The 21,522-nt window shown below is 45.7% G+C and overlaps 1 protein-coding gene across 1 annotated transcript in view; it reads left to right on the top strand.

Moving 5' to 3' along the window:
* Window positions 1-8,368: 8,368 nt before the first annotated feature.
* The window catches only part of LOC144129547 (4-pyridoxate dehydrogenase-like), a 65,712-nt gene continuing 52,558 nt past the window's right edge, over window positions 8,369-21,522 (top strand). Inside the window, exons 1-2 of the mRNA XM_077663694.1 lie at window positions 8,369-8,492; window positions 21,252-21,454. Of these exons, the coding sequence (XP_077519820.1) occupies window positions 8,369-8,492; window positions 21,252-21,454 (327 nt within the window). The remainder of the gene's footprint in view (window positions 8,493-21,251; window positions 21,455-21,522) is intronic.

The raw sequence follows: 21,522 nt of genomic DNA, 5'->3' as shown, positions 1-21,522 counted from the left end.
AGCCGAACGGAAGTAATCATTTCCCAGTGAGTATCAGCCTATCATCCTCAGCATCAATTACCCCGACGAAACCTCGCCGTTGGAAGTTGCATTAGCCGATTGGGCACTTTTTCTAGAAAAAGCCAGTCTGGAGAAAGTAATTTCAGATGATCGCGGTATAGATCTGGATGAAATGTCAAACCTGTGTAATCACTGCCGCACGGGTCTCTGTTTCTCAATTATCGGGAGTGGTGCGACAAAATCATAAAGTTTGTTATAAACAGGAAAGTAAAGAAGAAAAAAAAAATCCTGGGCCATTTTCCGTAGATACCCGTTAAATGAAACCCTTATGAGCTTTAAAAAGTCACAGCCAGGCATAAACATTCGTGCGCTGAAAAACTTCATAGCAAAACTATATATCTTCCATAAATATTTCAATTATATCGAAGAAAATGCCGGAGCAAGTCCGTAAACTGAATGGGTTGCTACTCTACATTCACAGTCCCTTTTCTGACTGCCCCAGGAACACAAACAAGTATTGACGAACAGACAGCCATACTAGCTAGCATTTTTCAGCCGTCTCTAGTTCCTCACACTCTGCACATTCATTTTTAGGCCGCGGTGGCCCAGTGGTCAGGGCGCTCGGCTACTGTCCCGAAAGACGCGGGCTCCCCGGCCGTCGCACTCGAATATCGATGGAGGCAAAATTGTAGAGGCCCGTGTACTGTGCGATGTCAGTGCACATTGAAGAACTCCAGGTGGTCGAAATTTCCGGAGCCCTTCACTACGGCGCCCCTCATAGCCTTAGTCACTCTGGGACGTTGAACGTGGAAACGTAGGCCGTCGCTATCGTGAGTTTTATGCCTGCGCATACGCTTGGAGTTCCAGCTTTAGCAAAAGCTTTTACCATTAGCCATTTCAAAAATTTTTCTACCCTTTACATTCACTGGGTGGTATGAAATGACATTTTAGGTCCTTTACACCACCGTGTTGTTTTTTTTTTTTAATATAAAATCCTGCTCAGGACAATTTTCTATGCCTTGCGTTTGGTGCATGATGGCCCTAAACACCTATGTGCCATAAAACAGAACACGGCGCCCCTCATAGCCTGACTCGCTTTGGGACGTTAAACCCCCATGAACCATGAACTATCTATCCTGCGAAGCCAGAGCGCTGGGTTACTTACCCAGCACGACGGCCGGCGGAAAGCAGCAGCTCAGGGGTTCCGTGGCCTCGTGCGACAGAGTCGGGACCGAGTTTCGTTCCGCGGTAGCCGACGCAGTGAGCGCGTCCTGGTAGTGTTCCAAAGCTCTGCATCTTCTCAGTGATGGCAATAGGAATCGGTCGTGGGTCAGCAGCGGTAGAGCATAGGCGGAGGGAGCACCCGTAGCCAGCCGCCTGCAAAACCCAGGAGAATATTTTATTCTAATCTCCTCGAGCCGTCCCGGGAGCCGAGCTCTCTATAACGCGGCTAGTGTGTCTGTCCTCACCGGCCGCTGATGCCGGTAAAATGGCGAAACGGTGGCTTATTTATTATTTTATTTTATTTATTAATACCTCAAAGGCCCCATTTAAGAGGTATTACATGAGGGGGTGGAATTTCAGCAGTACATTTCTTCTATGGACGATCTGAATGACGATGAGTCGATCTGATCAACGATGGCGTTTGGCAGGTCATTCCAGTGCCTTGCTGTATGAACAAAAAATGATGACAGATGCGCAGAAGTGCGGGCAGGGGGAGGGTAGACTGTCTTCCCGCGGTTTGTGTGATTGGAGATGCGATGTGTGGGACTGATTATGTTGTTGAGATGTGGATGATGATAGAATTTACGAAACAGACACAGTCTGGAAATTTTTCGGCGGTTCGCTAAAGTTGTGAGATGAGCATTGCGTTTTAGTTCAGTTACACTTACATGATAACAATAGGCTGAGAAAATGAAACGAGCTGAGCGATTCTGTGCAGATTCGGAAGTAGTGGAAAGGTTATTTTGATGAGGGTCCCAGATCACGCATGCATATTCTAATTTGGGACGGATAAGTGTTAAGTAAGCAAGAGACTTCACTGATGGGGGGGCTAGTCGCAGGGTTCGTCGAAAGTAACCAAAGACCCGATTTGCCTTGTTTTGTAATCTGAGATACATGAAAAGACCAATTTAGATCAGGTGTCAAATAGGTGCCTAAATACTTGTAAGTTAATACTGAAGCAATTTCGGCATTCCCGATTAGATATCTGGAAGATGGTTGTGAATGACGTCGGTGGAATGAAAGCAGAGATGTTTTTTTCACATTTAAGGACAATAGCCATGTATTACACCAGGTTAGTACGTGCTGAATGTCAGACTGAAGAAGAAAAATGTCATCGCTGTTAGTAAAAGGCTGGTAAAAAACGGAATCATCAGCGAATATGCGAATGTTAGAACATCTATTAGCAGGTAAATCGTTAATATATAATATTGCGTGGTTAGTTCCGCAGCAGAAACGGTACGCCGCACACAGAAGACACACCACGAAACGGGTCATACAAGCACTTCTTCTCCTTAGTAAGCACACAAGCACTAGCGGCAGCGTTTTCGTCTTCGTCGAATACTCAGCGACACAACAACTTTGTCTTCGCTTGGCGACTGCGTACCGTAACACTACCCCCGCCCTCCGCCCCGCAGGAGAAGGAAAAGACCCGGGGAGGCCTAGGTGGGTGGGTGAGTGTGGTAGGGTTTAAGACGGGCAACGTGCACAAGCTGTATGGACGGGGCCACGGAAGGAGATGGGGGTGCAGCGGCGTGAGTTCATAGGTCACATCGCTCAGTTGCCTCAAGACGCGGAAAGGACCGACGTAACGAGACAGGAGCTTCTCACACAGTCCCACACGGCGTGCAGGGAGCCAGAGGAGTACCAGGGAGCCGGGAGGGTAATGGACGTCACGATGATGAAGGTCTTAACGACGTTTTTGAGCGGTCTGAGAAGCGTGGAGATGATCCCTAGCGATTTGGCAGGCGGCGTCAGCATGGGCAATGGCGTCACAAGCATAACTGTTAGTAGAAGGGTCAGAAGGCAGTAAGCTCTCGAAGGGTAGCAACGGGTCGCACCCAAAAAGCAGGTAGAAGGGGGAGTATCCGGTGGTATATATCATGTCGTGAGGAATTGTAGGCGAACGTCACGAAGGGTAAACTGGCGTCCCAGTCACGATGGTGGTCGGAGACATACATGGACAGCATGTCCATCAGGGTGCGGTTAAGTCGATCAGTAAGGCCATTAGTTTGGGGATGGTGGGCCGCTGTGAACTTGTGACGGGTGGAGCAGGAGCGGAGAAGGTCGTGGACCACTTTAGAAACAAAGCAGGGGCCTTGGTCTGTAAGCAGATGACGAGGAGCGCCATGAAGCAAGACGACGTCATGGAGGAGAAAGTAGGCAACATCGGAGGCACAGCTGGTCGGGATAGCGCGCGTGATAGCGTACCGGGTCGGGTAATCGGTCGCAACGGCAATCCATTTGTTCCCGGAAATTGATGTGGGAAAAGGCTCGAGCAGATCGAGACCAACATGGAAAAATGGCTCAGTCGGAATGTCGATGGGCTGAAGTGGGCCACTAGGCGGGAACGGGGGCGTTTTCCGGCGCTGACATTGATCGCAGGCAGCAACGTAATCGTGGACAGAGCGGTAAAGGCCAGGCCAGAAGAACCTCCGGCGCACGCGGTCGTACGTGTGGGACACGCCGAGGTGCCCTGAAGTAGGTGCGTCATGAAGCTGGGCAAGGAGCGTGGAGCGGAGATGCGTCGCGACGACGGGAAAGAGGTCGGCACCATCAGGGTGCATATTTCGACGGTAAGGCTCAGGTCAGGATCGGAAGGGCCGCTTCGGAGGCGGTCGATTATAGGGCGCAGAGATGGATCACGGCGCTGCTCGTCATCTCTGTGTAGAAAGTCCGAGATGGACAAAACACAATCGTCGGTATCATGGTTGTGGGAATCAGGAGGATCGACAGGATGGCGGGGCAAACAGTCAGCGTCTTGGTGCAACTGGCCAGACTTGTAAACAACAGTAAATGTGTATTCCTCCAAGCGCAAGGCCCAGCGACCCATTCGGCCTGTGGGGTCTTTAGGAGAGGAAAGCCAACACAAGGCATGGTGGTCCGTAACGACGCAGAAAAAGAAGGGGGCCCAAGACGGTGCCCTGAGGTACCCCAGATATAACAGAGGAATAAGAAGCTGAACATTTATTAACAAAAACAAAGTGCTGCCGATTAGTGAGAAAGCTGCATATCCAATTAAAAACATCTTCGTTAAGATTGAGACGAGAAAGATCTAGGAATAGTCGCTTGTGAGGAACTTTGTCCAAGGCTTTTTCAAAATCGAGGCAGAGGGTGTCAATACGAATGTTAAGGCCAATGCTAGAGCTAAGGTCGTTAATAAAGAGGGCTAATTGTGTTTCACAAGATAAACCTTATAGAACGTCATGCTGGTTAGGGTGGAAAAAGTTGACGGACACTAGAAATTTTATAATTTGAGAGAAAATTATATGTTCCATTAGTTTAGAAGTGATGCATGTGATAGATATTGGTCGATAATTATGGTGAGAAGATGAAGGCCCTTTTTTCGGGACTGGGTTGACCTTGCCTACTTTCCAGTCATGGGGTATGATGGCTGATGAAAGACATTGCTGAAACATATGAGACAATATGGCGCAAGTGGTATGTTTTGTATTTTTAATACTTTAGTATTAATTCCGCGAACACCAGCTTAAGAGGTTAATTTCAAAGAGTCGATTAATACCATCAGGTTCGAAGCTCAAGTCTGGCATAGGTGGAGTCATGATCTTCAATTGGATTATTATCATCGTCACACAGTGTTACATTTCTGATGGGGTTAGGATTGATACACTTCCAGAATTGACGTTGGTTTGTACGAATCATGTCGGGTAGAGTAGAAGAAAAAAATGAGTGTTTGGTTTTGTATACTCGTAGGTTATAGAATATTCCTGCTTCGTAATAATTTTGCCACATATTTGGGTTATTGGTTTCCTTGGCGGTTCGGAAAGGTCTTTTCTTTTTGTTATTCAGGCGTGTTAGCACGGAATTGAACCAAGGTGATTCATGGCGTTCAGTTACGGTGATGGTAGGTATAAATTTTCAACTAGAGCGTGTATTTTGTTTTTGAACAGTAGCCAATTAGTTTCAAGATTGCGATCATGAAAATTGGCTAAAAACCAGGTTTGGAACGCATCAAGTTCACTGTTCATGCTTTCATAGTCTTCTTTGTCATAAAATGTGATTGTTTTAGTTATTTTTTGGGGGTGCGGTAAGTGGTTTAGAAACGTGGCGTGTATTTCTGAGTGGTCACTGATACCCGGCAGATTCAAGTTTTCTGTATGTGACGTTAGAATCAGGTCTAATATGTTAGATGATTGAGCATTCTGTCTTGTTGGGCTGGTGATCACTTGGGTCAGACCAAAAGTGTGTCAAGTATTCAAGAAATCGCGCGCACACGAATTAGTCGTGTCAAACGGGTTCTGCCAATAAATTTCGGGAAAGTTCAAGTCACCTAGGACAAAGAGACAAGCGTGTGGAAGCTCAGAAGTTATCCTATGAAGGGCGTTGTGGAAGGAAGGAATGAACGAAGCATCACTGTCTGGAGCACGATAGCAAGCGCAGATTACTGTCGGCGGAAATGAGGCTTTTGAACAGATGAATAATATTTCAATGGGAGAGTCAAGTGGCATAACATGGAATTTCAGGCTGCGGTGCGTTGCTATTAGGACGCCACCGCCTCGTTTACCTATATGCGGTCGCAGCGGAAGACATCACAGTTGTGGAATGCGGTCTGTACTTCGCTATCCGTTATGTTATCATTCAACCATGTTTCTGTTAGTAGGACTGCGTTGCTTTCTGTGGTATTGATTAGGCCAGATAGAGCATCGCGTTTAGGCAGGAGGCTTCTAAAGTTAGTGTAAAGGACTGAGAGCGAGTTGGAAGTGCCTTTTTGGGTGTGTTTAGATGATAGCTATGGTGTTCGAGGCAACACTGATTGCTATGCGCGATCGAAGGTGTACGTGGCGGTTCCGGTTACCATCCTGTCGTGTCGGAGGCTAAATTTTTTGTTGACTTTTAGCGTAATCTATGAGGTTTTTACGGGCAGTACGAGTGTTACGAGAGTAGTCTGTGGAAATGCATGTTTTGCGTTTGAAGGAACGAGTTCCTCGGTTTTGAGGTGTGCGAAAATGAGGTTGGTGCTTATGTAAGAAGGGCAAAATGTCACGTAGCTTTGTATTATTTGTTGCTTTATGCTCGATGCGCCAGCGACGGCCATGGCTTAGTTTGGGGCTGTAGAGGCAGCAGTATTTAGCTGGCAGTTTTGTAGCCGCTTGAAACTGCGCCTGCTATTTGGAGCTGGTCGTCGGGGCTTGCTGTACCTAACCTCGAAAGTTCGTCGCCATTTTGAAATTAAGCGTGGCCGAGATCAGCATTGGTACGCATCTCGACGGCTTCCCAGCTTCCTGCTGTCGCCTTTTCCAAGATTTTATTTATTTATTTATTTATTTATTTATTTATTTATTTATTTATTTATTTATTTATTTATTTATTTATTTATTTATTTATTTATTTATTGTACTTCAAGTGCCCCTTCAAGGGACATTACTTGAGGATGGAGTAAACAACGGCAATAAACATTATACACATGGTTAAATGAGGGGCAATGGTTTTGGACAAATGACCGTGTTTCTTCGATGGCAGATTTGAAGAAATTAGCTTTGACAATGACCGCCAGTTTGGTCGGAAGGCTAATCTAGTCATGGGCTGTCTTCACAAAAAAAATTATTGATGAAAAGTAGTGGTATGGGCACGGACAGGTTAAACTGTGTTCGGGTGGTTATGGCCGGAAATGTGGTGTGTGCGTGAGATGAATTGGTTTGCGTCCTGAATATTATGAAAGAACTTAGGACATGAATATCATTTGCATTTGTACGACGAGAGACCAGTGTAGACAAACCTAGGCAAGATTTTAGTCCAGAGATGCTCCTTATGGTATGAGTAGTCAGCTGAGATGAATCAGGCCGCACGATTCTGAACCGATTCAATGGTGCTGATCAGGTTAGTGTGATGCGGGTCTCAAATAGAGCTGGCGTATTTCAGTTTTGGTCGGTCGACGGCTATGGAAGACAGTGATTTAACAGTACTGGGTGTTAGATTGAGATGGCGCTGCAGGCAGCCAAGGACACTGTTTGCCGAGCTAGTTATGTGGGTGATGTGGTCTCCCCTAGTTAGGTTCAGGGAAGTGTAGCCGCGTAAGTACTACTACGAATCGACGGAGGAAATCACATGGACATTAATAGTGTGTATAGGCGCGGCAAAATTAGGACGACGGCGAAAGGATATAATTGAGGTTTTGGATCTATTAAGAGCCATAAGCCATTCGTTACACCATTCTTACACTTCTATAACGGCATTTTAGAGGGCAGTAGCTTCTAATAAATTTGTTATGGGGGTATGTATGGAACAGTCATCAGCAAAGAGCCGAATGTTAGAAGAAATATTGTGTGGAAGGCTTACAGACACAGAATAGCCCAATAAATATCCCGAATTTCATGTCATACTTTTGTCCGCAGTGATAGTTTTCGTTCCAGCTGTGAACGAAGCCACGTGAATATATTACATGTTAAGGAAACAAAACGTAAGTAATGGTGGTCTGTTTTGAAGACTATCATAAACGATGGGCGCTTAATGTGCACAGCAGTAATTAGTGGCAATTATATTTCTGAACTTTGCACCATATCGGTTAGTATCAATGTTTCTTGCCTTTGACATCTATTGTTCATTTGTCACTGATAAAAAGAGAGCTTAAACTTTAAACGCTATGCACCAATTAAATCGCAAATTACCATTCTAACTCGTGTAGTCAGCGAACACGTCATTCATTTTAAATGTTGCTATCATCGCTCAAAATTATTTATTCACACATATAATGAAAATTTGCTCGCACAAAAATCAACTTTGTTTGTCAGCGTCGCTTATTGAAACAAACCTTCAATTTTAAACAAACCATTCAGCCCATGCCGTCACTGCAACAAAAGCTCTCCATTTTGTGTTCCATTTTATTCTGTTTTTTCATTGTTAAAAGTTCATAAATTTATTCGCTCTCGTTTAACGAACCTGTGCAAGTTTTCAACCTTTAGAGCGGAAATAATTCCGAGAACACGCTTGGCTTTGCTTTTTCCTTTGCATTAGCTGGTGCAGTTACTGTGGCATTGACCTTCCGATTCCTGAAAATAGTGCGTTTTCTATTCTGTCTTTATCGCATACCTTTTTTTTTTTTACTGCACAGCTCGAAAGGTACAAAAGCTTGCTTTAGGAGATTGAACACTTTAAGCAGCGCAGAAGCTGCTTTGCGCTTATAGTTGTAATGGCTACTTCCAATATTTTGTTGGCTCTCCTTAATGTGGTTACCGTCGTAGTTTTCTTTGACTTGCCAACACTCACTGTATACAACACACTGATCCTTGACAAGGAGTATGACTACATAATCGGTGAGTTTTCTTTGGAAATATCAGCTTTTTATGATTCCTCAACCGACAACGTTGCTGAAGGTTTCATAGTGCGAAATATCCGTATTGCGTTACGCTTCACTAATTTGCTACCAAATGAGCTGATATCAAGTTGGTTTCCTTCACAACCAAACATGAAGTATCTATAGTAGATCTTGACTTAAGAGGAACGAAGTACATGATTTGATTAGCATATTTTCCCAATTAATGTGTCGTAATATAGCTCCGTGATTTTTATTGATATGTGTAGAGAACCGACCTAACCATGTCGTCACCACCCGAAGCGCGAGTATTGAGGTTTCGCTTGCGATCAACGCAACGCCTTACTGCCCAGCCGCACAACTGGACCTCATCGCCGCTGCTAAGTCGTGATGCCGTTGGCGTTCGGCTTCTTACCGCAAGTTCGCGCGGTAGGAACTGGCGGTGGCCGCCGCTTTTCGATGGATGCGAGATGCTTAAAACCACGGATGCTCTTAAATATCATACTTTAAAGAACCGCAGCTAGCCTAACTTAATCCGGAGCTATCCACTACGGCGTCCTTGATAAGGTGTAGATAGCGAAAAAGATACGGAGACCTAGGAAGAACAAAAAGGCGAGCGCTGACATTAAACCGAAGTTTTATTGCTTGCCTCGCGTAAATATATACATCGCAGGCCAAGCAGTAAAACTTAAGTGAAAAGTCAGCGCTCGTCTTTATATTCTTACGATGTTCCCGCCTTTTTTGTGCTGTCTTCACTCGGGGATTAACAACTCGCCCAAGCGTGTGTTTTAGCCAGTTTCATTTCTAGTGCATTGGGCCCTTTTACCTGTATGTCCGTCCATCCCTTTGCCCTTGTGGTCTACATCGCTTCGCCGTGTGCCAAGCCAGAAACTTAGCCTTTCTCATCAGAAAAAAAAGCGTTTTCCACGACCAGTTCTGCAGCTGTCTGGCGGCTAACAGCCAAAGAGCTGGAATCTGCAGTTTGGCCGGAAGCCGCTGCTCAAGGATCTGCAAAATGCTCAACGCTGTATGGAAGAGACAAGCTGGGTTTCACCGAAACTGCACATATCCCAGGCTGCAAATGACTGGGGTTTACCTCAAGAGAAGAAAAAAGGAATGACTTCTCCGACCTGGCCTATTCAACCGCAGGCTTCAAATGGAGACAAACTCTTTTCAGCTCCGTGCTTCTCAAGCCAAAGAACACAAGACGGAGAACGTCATCCACACCAAAGGCACCATTTTCCTATAAATATACGCATGATAAGTTCTATCTCAAAATCCTAACTTTACTACTGAGCCCAAGTCATTGGCTGAACTTCTAGGGATGGCTAGACAACTCTCCTGGTTAACGCCTGCAGCCGAAATCAACAGGTGTGTGTCCGAAGGAGTCGATGCGCACTGCTTTGAAAGCCTCCAGTGAAGACCATGCCTCTAAGGAAGACTATTTCGTATCCGATGGAACATTATTTGTGCCGGCTTCCGGCAGACAACAAATAAGGTGTTCTTGTGCTGCCGGCTCAGCTTTATGTTGCAAAAGGCCGCGAAGCAATTTTTCCGTCTTTTAATCACGTAAAAAATGTCTTTTTGGCAACGGCTAATTCTAAAGCAAGCAGCTATTTAGTGCTAAGATAAAAAAAACTCGACTGCCCATTTCGAGTAATTGTTTTTGAGAAAGGTACGTGGCAAAGCTGTGTGACAACATGTTTAAAGATTTTAAACTTCTTAACCTTAGACGACCAGTACCAGGTGAAAAATTTAGAACCTATGTGATTAAATCTTTGAAAGTGCATAAGAACAAAGGTTATATGGCCTGCTCGTTTGATGTGAAAGATCTGTACTACTCGCTACCGCATAATTAGCTTCTTTCGTGCATAGATAATTGCATTGACCGGCGAAGTGTCAACATTTACCACCTGGAAAGATGAAATCTACCTACAGAAACAAGGGGTATGCAAAGCTCATGTATTGCATCTGTGCTTCTGTTTCGTGGACGATTTTCTTGTCCTGATTGATTTCAACGTTGATGACTTCGACGTTAGGTCGGCAAAGGAGATTAAGAAGTTCGCAGGGATACGATAGCCACCGCTGGCACAGGGCAGCGTTATTTGGAGAGAAATGGGAGAGGCCTTTGCCGTTCAGTGGGCGTAGTCAAGCTAATGATAATGGTGACAATGATGATGATTAATGGCACTGCCCTCTAATCACACTCTGCATTCTTTTTTTGAAGCTTTGGAAGGACTTTGCGTACGCTACGTTGAGGTGATCATTTATTATTTTAATTGCTTGAAAATCCCATATTTGCCTGCGGTAATTAGCTCTTGTGGCAGGCGTTCTGTGGTGTGGTTTACGCATTGCTAACGGATTGCAACTGTTCACAGGTGTGTTGTGTATATTGTTTTACGAATTTACTAGAGCAGTTTGAAGTAGAAAGTTGATCGGCTTAAAGCATGGTATATTTAGTCGAGAGCGGTTAAGTTCGAAGCCCTCCTTTATCGCCTACCTAGTTTTACACATTCTGAATATTTTCTTTTGAGCAAAATTACTTTTTTATAGTTTGAAGAGGTCGTGGTTCTCCAAGAAGCCATAACAAAGTTTTTAGTAGGAAAGGTTGTAGTGCAGGGTTTGTTTTAGCCAGGTGAGTAGTACATTTTGTATACTATATATATATATCCGGTAACCTTCAAGACAGCTGGCATTTTAGTTTTTTAATGTGAGTATTTCATGTCAGGTCCTCTGTAAATGACATGCCCAAAAACTTTTGCTCGCTTACGTGTTCTAGTAATGAGCTTTCAACTTTCATTGAACGGGGTAGGGGCATTTCTTATTTCCTTTCCTAAAAATTACATATTCGGTTTTTGTTGTGTTTAAACTCATTCGGATTGCCGCTGCGGTGGCTCAGTGGCTATAGCGGTCGGCTGCTGACACGAAAGACGCTGGTTCAATCCCGTCCGCGGTAGTCGCATTTCGATGAAGGAGAAATGCTAGAGGCCCGTATACTGTGCAATGTCAGTGCACGTTAAAGAACCCCAGGTCGTCGAAATTTCCAGAGCCCTTCACTACGGAGTCCCTCATAGCCCTAGTCGCTTTGGGACGTTAATCCCCACAAAACAAGCCTAAACTCATTCGGTTGATTTTAAACCAGCTAGAAAGGTTTAAGAGGTAGTTGTTTGTTGATTTTTCTCTTTCCTCTTTAAAGGCGCCAGTGAAGATGTCATTGACGTCGGAGTTGATTTTCACTTCAGGAGAGCAGGGTATTACTCTTATGTCATTTGTCTACAGAACAAATAATAGGGGCCCTAAGATGGCTCCTCGAGGTACGCCGTATTCTAGTTTCGGTTTTTGAAATTCCATACGTATTAATGTCGATTTGAAAGAAGATTTAATTAAATTCTGCACTACACCTCAAACACAATATGCGGTTTCTTTTTTAAGAAGGATAAGTTTTACAGTGGCAAACGGCTTTATAAAATCTAAAAATATTCCCAGACTGAGCTCTTTTTTTCTCAATTTTTTCTATTATTTTGTCTTCCATTTTTACCAGAGCTTGTCCTGCAGACGTATGCTTCTGAGAACCGTATTGAGACTTAGTAATTATTCAATCCTATTGCAAAATGGTTGTAAGTCTGTCAATAACAAAGGGTTCGAATATCTTACAAAAATGTGCAGAACGGAAATCGGTCTTTCCTTATTCAATATTTTTAACCGGACCTCTGTAAAAAGGCGCAACTTTGGCTATCTTTAATTCTTCTGGAAGTTCATTGTGTGCAAGCATCTGGTTCGTTATACAGGTTAATAAAGCACTAATAACATACGCGACATAATTGATAGTTGAGGCTCTTATATATCGTCCCCGGCGCCAGCGTTTTCATCTCGTCATAATATTAGTTTTATATCAGTAGGGGTCATTGGTATAAGCATAATTGAATAGGTTGTCCTCTATAAGCAAAAAAATGCACTGCTGAATTTGTCCACTATTTACCTCTGGGCTAACATCTATCATTCTGTCACAAGTACTTTTTCAACTAAACTGATATTATTAGTTACAATTTCATTTACGATGTGTTTTATTTTCTATTCGCCCATTAAATCGTTCAAACTGTTCCACAGTTTCCATTGTTCGTTTTGAATGTTGTGAAATTGCCTTTCGTAGTAATCATCACAGGCCTTTTTCAAAACCGAGTTTAGTTTATTTCTAAATAGCTTGAACTCAGTCAATACATCGCGGTCACCCGATTTAATGAAACTGTGATACAAATTATTTTTTTATGTAATCTCCTGTTTGCGTCAGTAGTTACCCGCGGCGTTCTAAATTTTTTATTTTTTTTTGTTTACGCAATCGCAGAGCGAAGCCTGCTTTGTTGCACTGTTAAAATTTAAGCAGGAAGTTCTTGCACGCAGTTGCAGAGTTGGGCTGTTCGTAGACGGCCTGACACCTTTCATGGTTGAAAGGAAGCTGGACACGTTTAGCGCAGTTTCGTTCATCGTGCGCGGCAGAATGTTTCCCTTGTGATTATTTTGTTCTTTATACCGGAAGCTTGCGAGACAACGCACGGGCAGGTAATCACTAATGTCATTTAAGATTACACCAGCAGAGCTGCCTATGCGACGCAGATGTCAAGGAATTTGGCGGTGTCAACAGCCACCCTAGGGGGCAGCGCTAGCACTTTCGCACTTTTTTCGAATTAAGCCCGTCATTCAGAAGAGTGGAAAGTCGGGTTTGTTGGTTTAAGATCCTGGTGTTGTATTCTTCCTCAGCCCGTCATATTTAGTGGCACGAGCTGGGACACCTATTTTTTTAATTTCTTATTAGTCCAATCTTGGCAAGCGATTAGCCCATGTGCAGCACTGGGACACTTAATCCACCATACCACTAAGGAAACAACCTCACCAAATGTGCAACAAGTGCCTACGACGTGATATTTTAGCCGTTTTTTTACGCTTTAATATTACGCGAAATAACATTTTACGTCGCACTTTTCGCCATGATCCCTGGAAAGTTGCCTTCCTTCATTTATATCGTGGTAACACAATCAAATCGACTGTAATTTCTTTAACGTAAAAGCGAATAAATAGATTACTACCCTTAGTCACGCATACCAAAAGAAAATGCTTATTTCACGCAACGCATGACTTACAAATGCAATGAATTACACGAATACAAGACAAATCTGGCGCAGCCGCTGATCCACACAAATCAGGATAATGCTGGCCGTGTGCCGCTACCATTTGTTTTTATATCAGGAGAGAATTTTTATTAAACTCGCTCTAGACTCTTCTTGCGAATTTATATATTGCTTAAAAGTCCGCAGTTCTCAGAAAAAAACACGTGTGCCCCCTGCATTCACTCCAACAAAAAGCTTCCGCCTGTTCTCTCTCCGAAAAGGGCGTTTTCTCCCAACGTCACAAAACGTCGCCGACAGAACTGGGTCGTGAATCGTAGGAGTCCGTAACAAATATTATTGCCCACGTTGCTTTCGTTGACCTTTTTTTATTCTTTCATTAAGGGCGCCAGACATAAGCTACATTGTTAGGCCTAGTGCGAAGTTAACGGCTATCGTGGGCTTTTACATGCGCCAAGTCATCCTCCCTACTTTAAAGGAATGGTGTCCATTTGAGAGGAACGCATACCCGAAAATTCAGGACAAACATATTTTTTTTCTACGCGAAGCTATTTAAGAAACCAATTTTCTCGCACATCGTAAGATTGCCTCATTACTATCACTATATCCCCATATTTTCCCGAGGGACGCTTGTATTCATTCATTGCGAAACACACACCCAATAGGTTTTCTGCGCCGGTCTTAACTACTCAGTGCAAGTGCAGGACAAACTTTAACGGGGCTCTGAAAGAGGCCCTGGATAAATATGACATGTATGTCACCGGACTCCACCCAAGCCACTCAGCAAGAATTTTGTAATGCAATTTTTAGATCAGTGGTTGCCTTTAGCCAAAATTGTAATCTCAGCGTCTTCGCGGTACCCGGCGCGGTGGCTCAGTGGTTAGAGCGCTCGGCTCCTGAGTCGGAGTTCCCGGCGTCGAATCCGGCCGCGGAGGCCGAGTTTCGATTGAGGCGAAACGCTAAGGCTCCCGTGGGCTGCGCGATGTCAGTGCACGTTATAAAGATCCCCAGGTGGTCGAAATTATTCCGGAGCGCTCCACTACGGCACCTCTTCCTTTCCTCTCTCATTCCTTAATTTATTCCTTTCCTTAACGCGCGGTTCGGGTGTCAGCCGAGATATGAGACAGATACTGCGCCATTCCTGTCCCTCAAAATCAACTTTTCAGTTTTCTTGGCGCATTTCTGTTCTCTTTCCGTAACTTTTTCTATAATGAATTCGCGGGAATTCCCCGGAGTGCGGAGCTTCCTAACCCGCCGGGCGCTGGCGCTGACTGACAGCGGCCATTGTAGCTGCCTGAAAAACTAATAACCTCTCTTAAACGGTATGAATAAAAGCTCGAAATGGAGGAGAGTACGAGCATGAAAAAGCCGCCTTGAAGGGCTGCTCAACTTTCGCGCGTGATTTCGCGTTCTCTGCGGCGTGTATACAATATATTTGTCGCCGCTGCGGTGGTTTAGTGGCTATGGCACTCGACTGCTGATCCGAAGGATGCGGGATCTAGAGGCTCGTGTACTGTGCGATGTCAGTGCGCGTTAAAGAACCGCAGGTGGTCGAAATTTCCAGAGCCCTTGAATACAACGTCCCTCACAGCCTGAGTCCCTTTGGGACGTTCAACACCCATATACCATAAACCAAATATAGTCGTCGGCTCACGGGGTCATGACAGCAAAATGCAGTGATTTCACTTCCCTCAGAAGGTGTTTCTCATACGAAAACGTCCTATGGGCGTCTGTGGAAAAAGCTTTGTCCGTCTATGGCCTTTTATGAACGTCTATAAGCACCCACAGAGGTGCTTATTGCCAGCTATTAAAAAATCTATGGCACTAAAGCTATAGCTTTGGAACCATACAACTGTGTTAAGCTCTCTATAAAAAATATATCAGCCTGTATATACAGCTATAGACAGAAAAAGGAAAGGTCTATAGCTATTTGGGCCAAATCCTATAGCTGGCCATAGGACATTTTTGTATGGGTTCAGAGCCGCTTTAAAGAAAGCTTTTGCTGCGTATCGCCAGGTTTAGACCGCGCCCATCCATATGCTCATAACAAACTCCTACGATGTGCCACAGTTGCGGCCAAATCATATCGAAAATGGGCCCCTCTCTGAAAGGGGTGATCAACAAATTTGCCGTGTTGCTCAGTTATTAAAGGATACAGCTTCACGAATGTCATCAGCAAAAATTTTTTTATAGCGCTGCTTTTAGCACCCGTTCTTAGTTTGAGCTGCGTCGCCGCAGACGGGGTTGCTGAGCATAGCCGTCAATAAATAAATAAAAATAAACATTGCCACAACAGGGATTCGAACCCGCAGCGCAGTGAACAGTTTCGCCGACCACTGCACGGGACACTAGGCTTTCGCCGACGCTGATCACGCCTGGTCGTGAACTGCAGCACACTCTCGCGCTGTCCATTGCACATCATCGTGCTGATGAACAATATTGTTATGAAACTAATATCGTCGCCAGATGTGCCGACGACCCAGAAAAGCAAAACAGTGAGCTTACGAGCCTGAGACACCTACAAATCTGCGCTGAAATTTTGCTCTAGGGAGTTTCGAAATCGTCTTTAGAATTTTTAATGCTTTTTGTAGAATCTTAGTTACCTACTTTTTTTTAAGGGGGGGGGGGGGGAAGGAAATGGCGCATTATCTTTGACATCTCTAGGGACACCTGAACCGTGCCGTAAGGGAAGTGAAAAAAGAGGGAGTGTTAGAAGAAAGGGAGAAAGAGGTGCCTTAGCGGAGTAGGATAGGATAGGATACACTTTAATGCCCTAACAAGGTCTTTCGGTCAGACAGAGGTCTTCATCTTCAAGCAGATGTCTCCCTCCGTCTTGCAGAGCTCCGGAGTAATTTCGACCACCGGAGGATCTTTAACGTGCGCTGGCATAGCACAGTAACTGATACGGCTATTACTCATTGGCATCCACCCAAGCGCAGCCATAGGTGATTCCCCTAAACATTTGACCAATATGGCTATCACTTGCGGTCAGCAACGCATCTCTAATTACAATCACGTGCCTATCTGCAACAGACAAAAGTTAACGATTATTTGGCCATCCGACTTACTAAGTTACACGAGCCGCCTCTTTTTTGACGCCCATCAACACAAATATTACTTTCTTGGGATGGTGTTGGGCAAACGACAACACGTACACGGGAAAAGTAGAAGACAGATAGAGACAGACGACATTGCCCTCTATCTGTCGTCTTCTACTTTTCCTGTGTACGTCTTGTCGTTTGCGCAACGCCATCCCAAGAAAGCTATGCATCAACTCGCCCAGCAAGACGTTGTTCTACATTATAGCTATTACCATGCTGAAAAAGCCTTGTTTTTATCATAAAAAGGCCATATATAAAAACTACTGGCGAAACACCTGGTATAGTAACGTTACTATCCTTGAAGTTTTGAACCAATCAGAGTGCTGATTGATGGTCAGTACATATATACAAAGAAGCCTTCCCGCTATTATGATGAAACAAATCCTTTTTTTTGGGGGGGGGGGGGGGGATTGGAAAACGTTTATTATCGGCTTGAGTTATAAATGGGTTTGTTGATCTTGTTAGGTGGCCGTCAGTGGAGACTGGCAGCGACCTCTTCGGCTCTCATCACCACCAGTACTTGGGTTTTCAGGTCGGAGCTGAGCAACAAGGTCTCCCACGGGCCCGGGAGCGCGAGCCTCTTGAGCGATATTGGTGGGGGATAGTAGAATTTCAATGGTCGTTCGTTTCTTCGAGGAAGGTTTACGAACCCTTGCTCCAGTGTCGTTCGCCTTGGAAGATGGACAGGAGGCGAGCTTGTAGATGATGACAGCAGAGCATATATTTACAGCATACATATACAGAGAGTTAAACTGGAAAAGGCAGAACTGAATTTACAAAACAACAAACTTTGCGCTACTTTACTCATCGACCGGGCAGGTTAGAGCCTAAGTAGCATCACGTTACATACTAAGCATGGAGCCCCAGCTCAGACTGGACTGGACTGCATCCGTTTACATGCGCTTTTAAGCACTTAATTAACAAAGGACTAAGGGCGGTCTTTTTCAGTGACCCGCCCTAAGCATCAATTCTCCAATAAAAAATAACATGAGAGATGGGGACAACCCATTGGGTTGGGCTTAGCATCGAGCCCAGGGTCTTGTTAACAACACAAACTAAATAAAAGAAACAAATACGCCACCACTCTCTCTCAAGTGGGAGTATCTACACGCTGTCCCTTCGGAGCTAATCCTTGCCTCAGGCATACCGCCACCCACCATCGGTCCGCGTCGTCCGTCAGCAACAGAGGAGGGGGCGAAAGCGCCCACGATGCTGCCGCGCTACCGACGGCGGGACACAGCTAATAAGCATGAAGGGGTTTGTCTGTCGCTCCGGGAAACCAGATTAAGGATCGCCCCTGTCTTCCCACATTCGTGGTGAGCACTGCCTGTCCGCCATGACAGGTGTCCATCACGGCCCTCCTGGGAATACGGTTTGGTTCACGAGGCCCGGCGGGACGCTGCGGTTGCCTTCCCGGCGATAGCCCACGTCGTTAGGGAGGGGGGGGGGGGGGGTGGAGAAGGGGGTCCGTGCGTCAAGCGACCGTTTTTATTCCCCGTATGTACTCGGGGGCTCTCGCTTATACTGGGGAGTGGTTTCCGCGTGTGCCGGCGTCCTGCTTCCTGCAAAGGTATACAGCTGGAAAAGAGGGGCGGCCTTAGAGGGATCTCTCGGAGAGTCCCAGAAGATCTACGGTGGCTTTGCCGCCGCATTTGCTGCACTCCGGCTTAAATCTATGCGGGTACACATGACTTAGGACAGCTGGGTTAGGGAGAGTTTCTGTTTGAAGTTGTCTCCACACTACCTCCTGTTCTTTGTTTAGGCTTTTATGCCGAGCAGGGAAAGTTAGCTTTTCTAGCCTGTAATGCTGAGTAATCTCATGGTAGGTATTAAGGCTGTCTCTCGTCATTTCGGCGTCCGTGTTAGCGTCCACAGCTCGGCTGATAGATCCTCGAGCTTTATCGTGGGCGGCCTCGTTCCCCGGTATTGACGAGTGAGCCGGTACCCAAACCAATTCCACGTCTGTCCTGTCTTTCGGGTAATTCCTGAGAATTTCCAAGGAGATGGGAGATATTCTGCCATTGGCGAAATTGCCAATGGCTGCTTTTGAATCGCTGACAATCACTTCTGCTCGCGGGTTTGTCAACGCCAAGGCGATTGCCGCTTCTTCGGCTATTTCTGAAGAGTTGGTGCGTACTGTCGCGTTTGCTATGAGTTGGCCTTCCTCGGTCACCGCGGCTATCGTGAATGCTTTCACGGGTGTTGCGTAAGCTGCCGCGTCTACGTAGACTACGTCCTGTCAGCCCTCAAGTTTCTTAGCTAGGGCTTTTGCTCCGGCCTTGCGTCTTCCCTCGTGATGGACGAGGTGCATATTTTTCGGTAATGGTTTTACCGTGATTGTCCTTCGGAGGTTGGACGGGATTTTTCGAGTATCCGCGTTGAGCGGTTTCGCGTTTATTCTGAGCATTTCTAGAATTGCTCTACCCGCATTGGTTCTAGTGAGCCTGAGCTCTTGCATTCTACGATGGGCCTCAGTCAATTTGTCTTGCGTATTGTGTAGGCCGAGTTGCAGTAACTTCTCGGTGGAGGTGTTGACTGGTAGACCTATGGCTGCCTTGTAGGCCTGCCTCATGAGTCCTTGAATTTTGAGTTTCTCAGCATTGTATAACTGTAGATAGGGGAGGGCGCAATTCATCCTGCTGTTGACAAAGGCTTGCACCAACCGACATAGATCTTTTTCCTTAACTCCTGTTCTCCTGTTCGCTATGCGTCGGATCAGTCTAATGGTTTGGTGAACTGAGGCGGTTAATTTTTTTTTTATTTCTGTATTTTGGCGGTTCCCTTGGATTATCATTCCAAGGATTCGGATGGAACTCACTTGTCTAATTACTTTTCCTTGCACTTGTATGCTTATGTTGGCTGGCGGGAGGCTGGATTTCTGTCCTCTCGGAATGTCTCTTCTAATTAGAAACTCCGATTTGGGATGAGAACATTCTAGTCCTACCGTTGAAACGTAGGCTTCTATGGTATCGACGGCCCTTTGTAGGGTCTCTTCTATCTCCCCATCATTTCCCTTCGTAATCCAGAGGGTATTATCGTCAGAACTGCGGCAACTCCCGGCTGCGGCAGCCACTACAGACAATTTAAAACTTGAAAATTGTTTAGTTTTTGTTTTTTTGAGCAAAGGAAATGACGCAGTAACTGTCTCACATATATCGGCGGACACGCGAACAGCGCCGACAGGGAAGGTATAAAGGAGGGACTAAGAGAAGCCAAAAAGAAAGGGGTGCCACAGTGGAGAGCTCCGGATTAATTTCGTCCACCTGGGGATCCTTAACTTGCCCTGCCATCGCACCGCACACGGGCACATTTGGCGTTTCACCTCCATCGAAATGCAGCCGCCGCGGTCGGCTTCGAACCCGGGAACTCTGGATCAGTTGCCGAGCGCCCTAACCACTGAGCCACCGCGGCGGGTCTTATCTGTAGTCAAAGTTTGAATTTCAGCATATTGGGATCTTTTCCCCTACTTCCGCCAGTTTTTGCACGCACAGACAGGCGCTCCTCCGCAGCCCCATCGCCGACGAGAGCGGGAATTACCCGGGGGGTGGAGCTTCCTGACTTGCCGAAGCGACGCTGCTGACTGACCACTGTCATTGTAGTTGCGTAACGCCTGGAATAATCAAACTAATAACCATCTCTGAACAGAATTACGCAGCAGTGCTTGACGGGGGAGGGCGCGATCATCCGTCGCACACTGCTGCGTATTTCTGTTCAGAGATGGCTATAGGTTTGATTATTCCAGGCGTTACGCAACTACCATGGCCGTGACCAGTGAGCAGCATCGCTTTCAAGAAAAAATCCACTTAAAGGACTCGCCGATTTTAGCTCGCGATTGCGGGTTCTCTGCTGTGTGTAGAAGCGTGTTATTTGGCTCAGGTGCTCATGACGAGAGAACGTAGTGATTGAGCCAGTTTGTGTTCTCTCTTGAAAGAGGAAAACACCGCAACTAAAACGAAGGACCAGGGAAAGGAAAGAGACGCTCAAGCAATGAGCTTGCAAGTGGCTGTTATTTTTTATTTGAAATTACAGCTTTTATTTTTTTATAGGTAACACAATCTTCTCCCGCGGCGGCTTCCTATTTAACTCTATTTTCCAGTTTAAACAGCCAGCTTACAGTTCAGCGGTTGTGCATTTCTTTCCTTTTCTTTGTTCTCCGTTTTAATTGCGCTTTTTGGTATCATACCAGCTCGCCCACTATGGTATATTGCTATGCACTATCCTCAGAAGGTGTTTCAGAGCTTATTTAACTACTCCATGAGATCTCAGGACAAAATTAAAAAGCAAGAATTGTGACGCATCGGAAGGTTGGACCACTCCTATCATAATGCCAGTAACTGTAACTTGCAATATTCCTAAGTTGCCTCACATTTTAGAGTCATGTCCAAATATGTACTTGACTGCATTATGTTGCGCACCTCTGACCCGCACCCTCTGACCCGCACAAACACTTTGCTATTAACAAATATTCGGCGCCCTGTGTACAAATTTGGGGAGGCCTTATTACGAGGCTGAGACATATTCCACATGATGTTGGTGCAGTGGGCGCCGGCTCTGCAGGGTGTGCCTTGGCCAACCGGCTTTCTGCGGACGCCAGCAGAACCGTGCTGCTCCTGGAGGCCGGCGGCCTCGAAGACTCGGCGGTCCAGGTGCCTTTCTTCGCACCGCTCTTGCAGCGCACATCACTCGACTGGGGATACGGAAGCGTGCCGCAACAGAATTCCAGTTTTCTCTACGACGGAAACGTGAGTTGCCTGCAGTGGCTCGCAAGAGGAAAAACCCGAGTTTTAAAATGAGTTTCTTTATCTGCGGA

The sequence above is a fragment of the Amblyomma americanum genome, chromosome 4 (assembly GCF_052857255.1).
Source record: "Amblyomma americanum isolate KBUSLIRL-KWMA chromosome 4, ASM5285725v1, whole genome shotgun sequence".
NCBI lineage: Eukaryota > Metazoa > Arthropoda > Arachnida > Ixodida > Ixodidae > Amblyomma > Amblyomma americanum.
The sequence above is the reverse complement of the archived record's forward strand: the minus strand, read 5'-3'. Positions and strand labels throughout refer to the sequence as shown.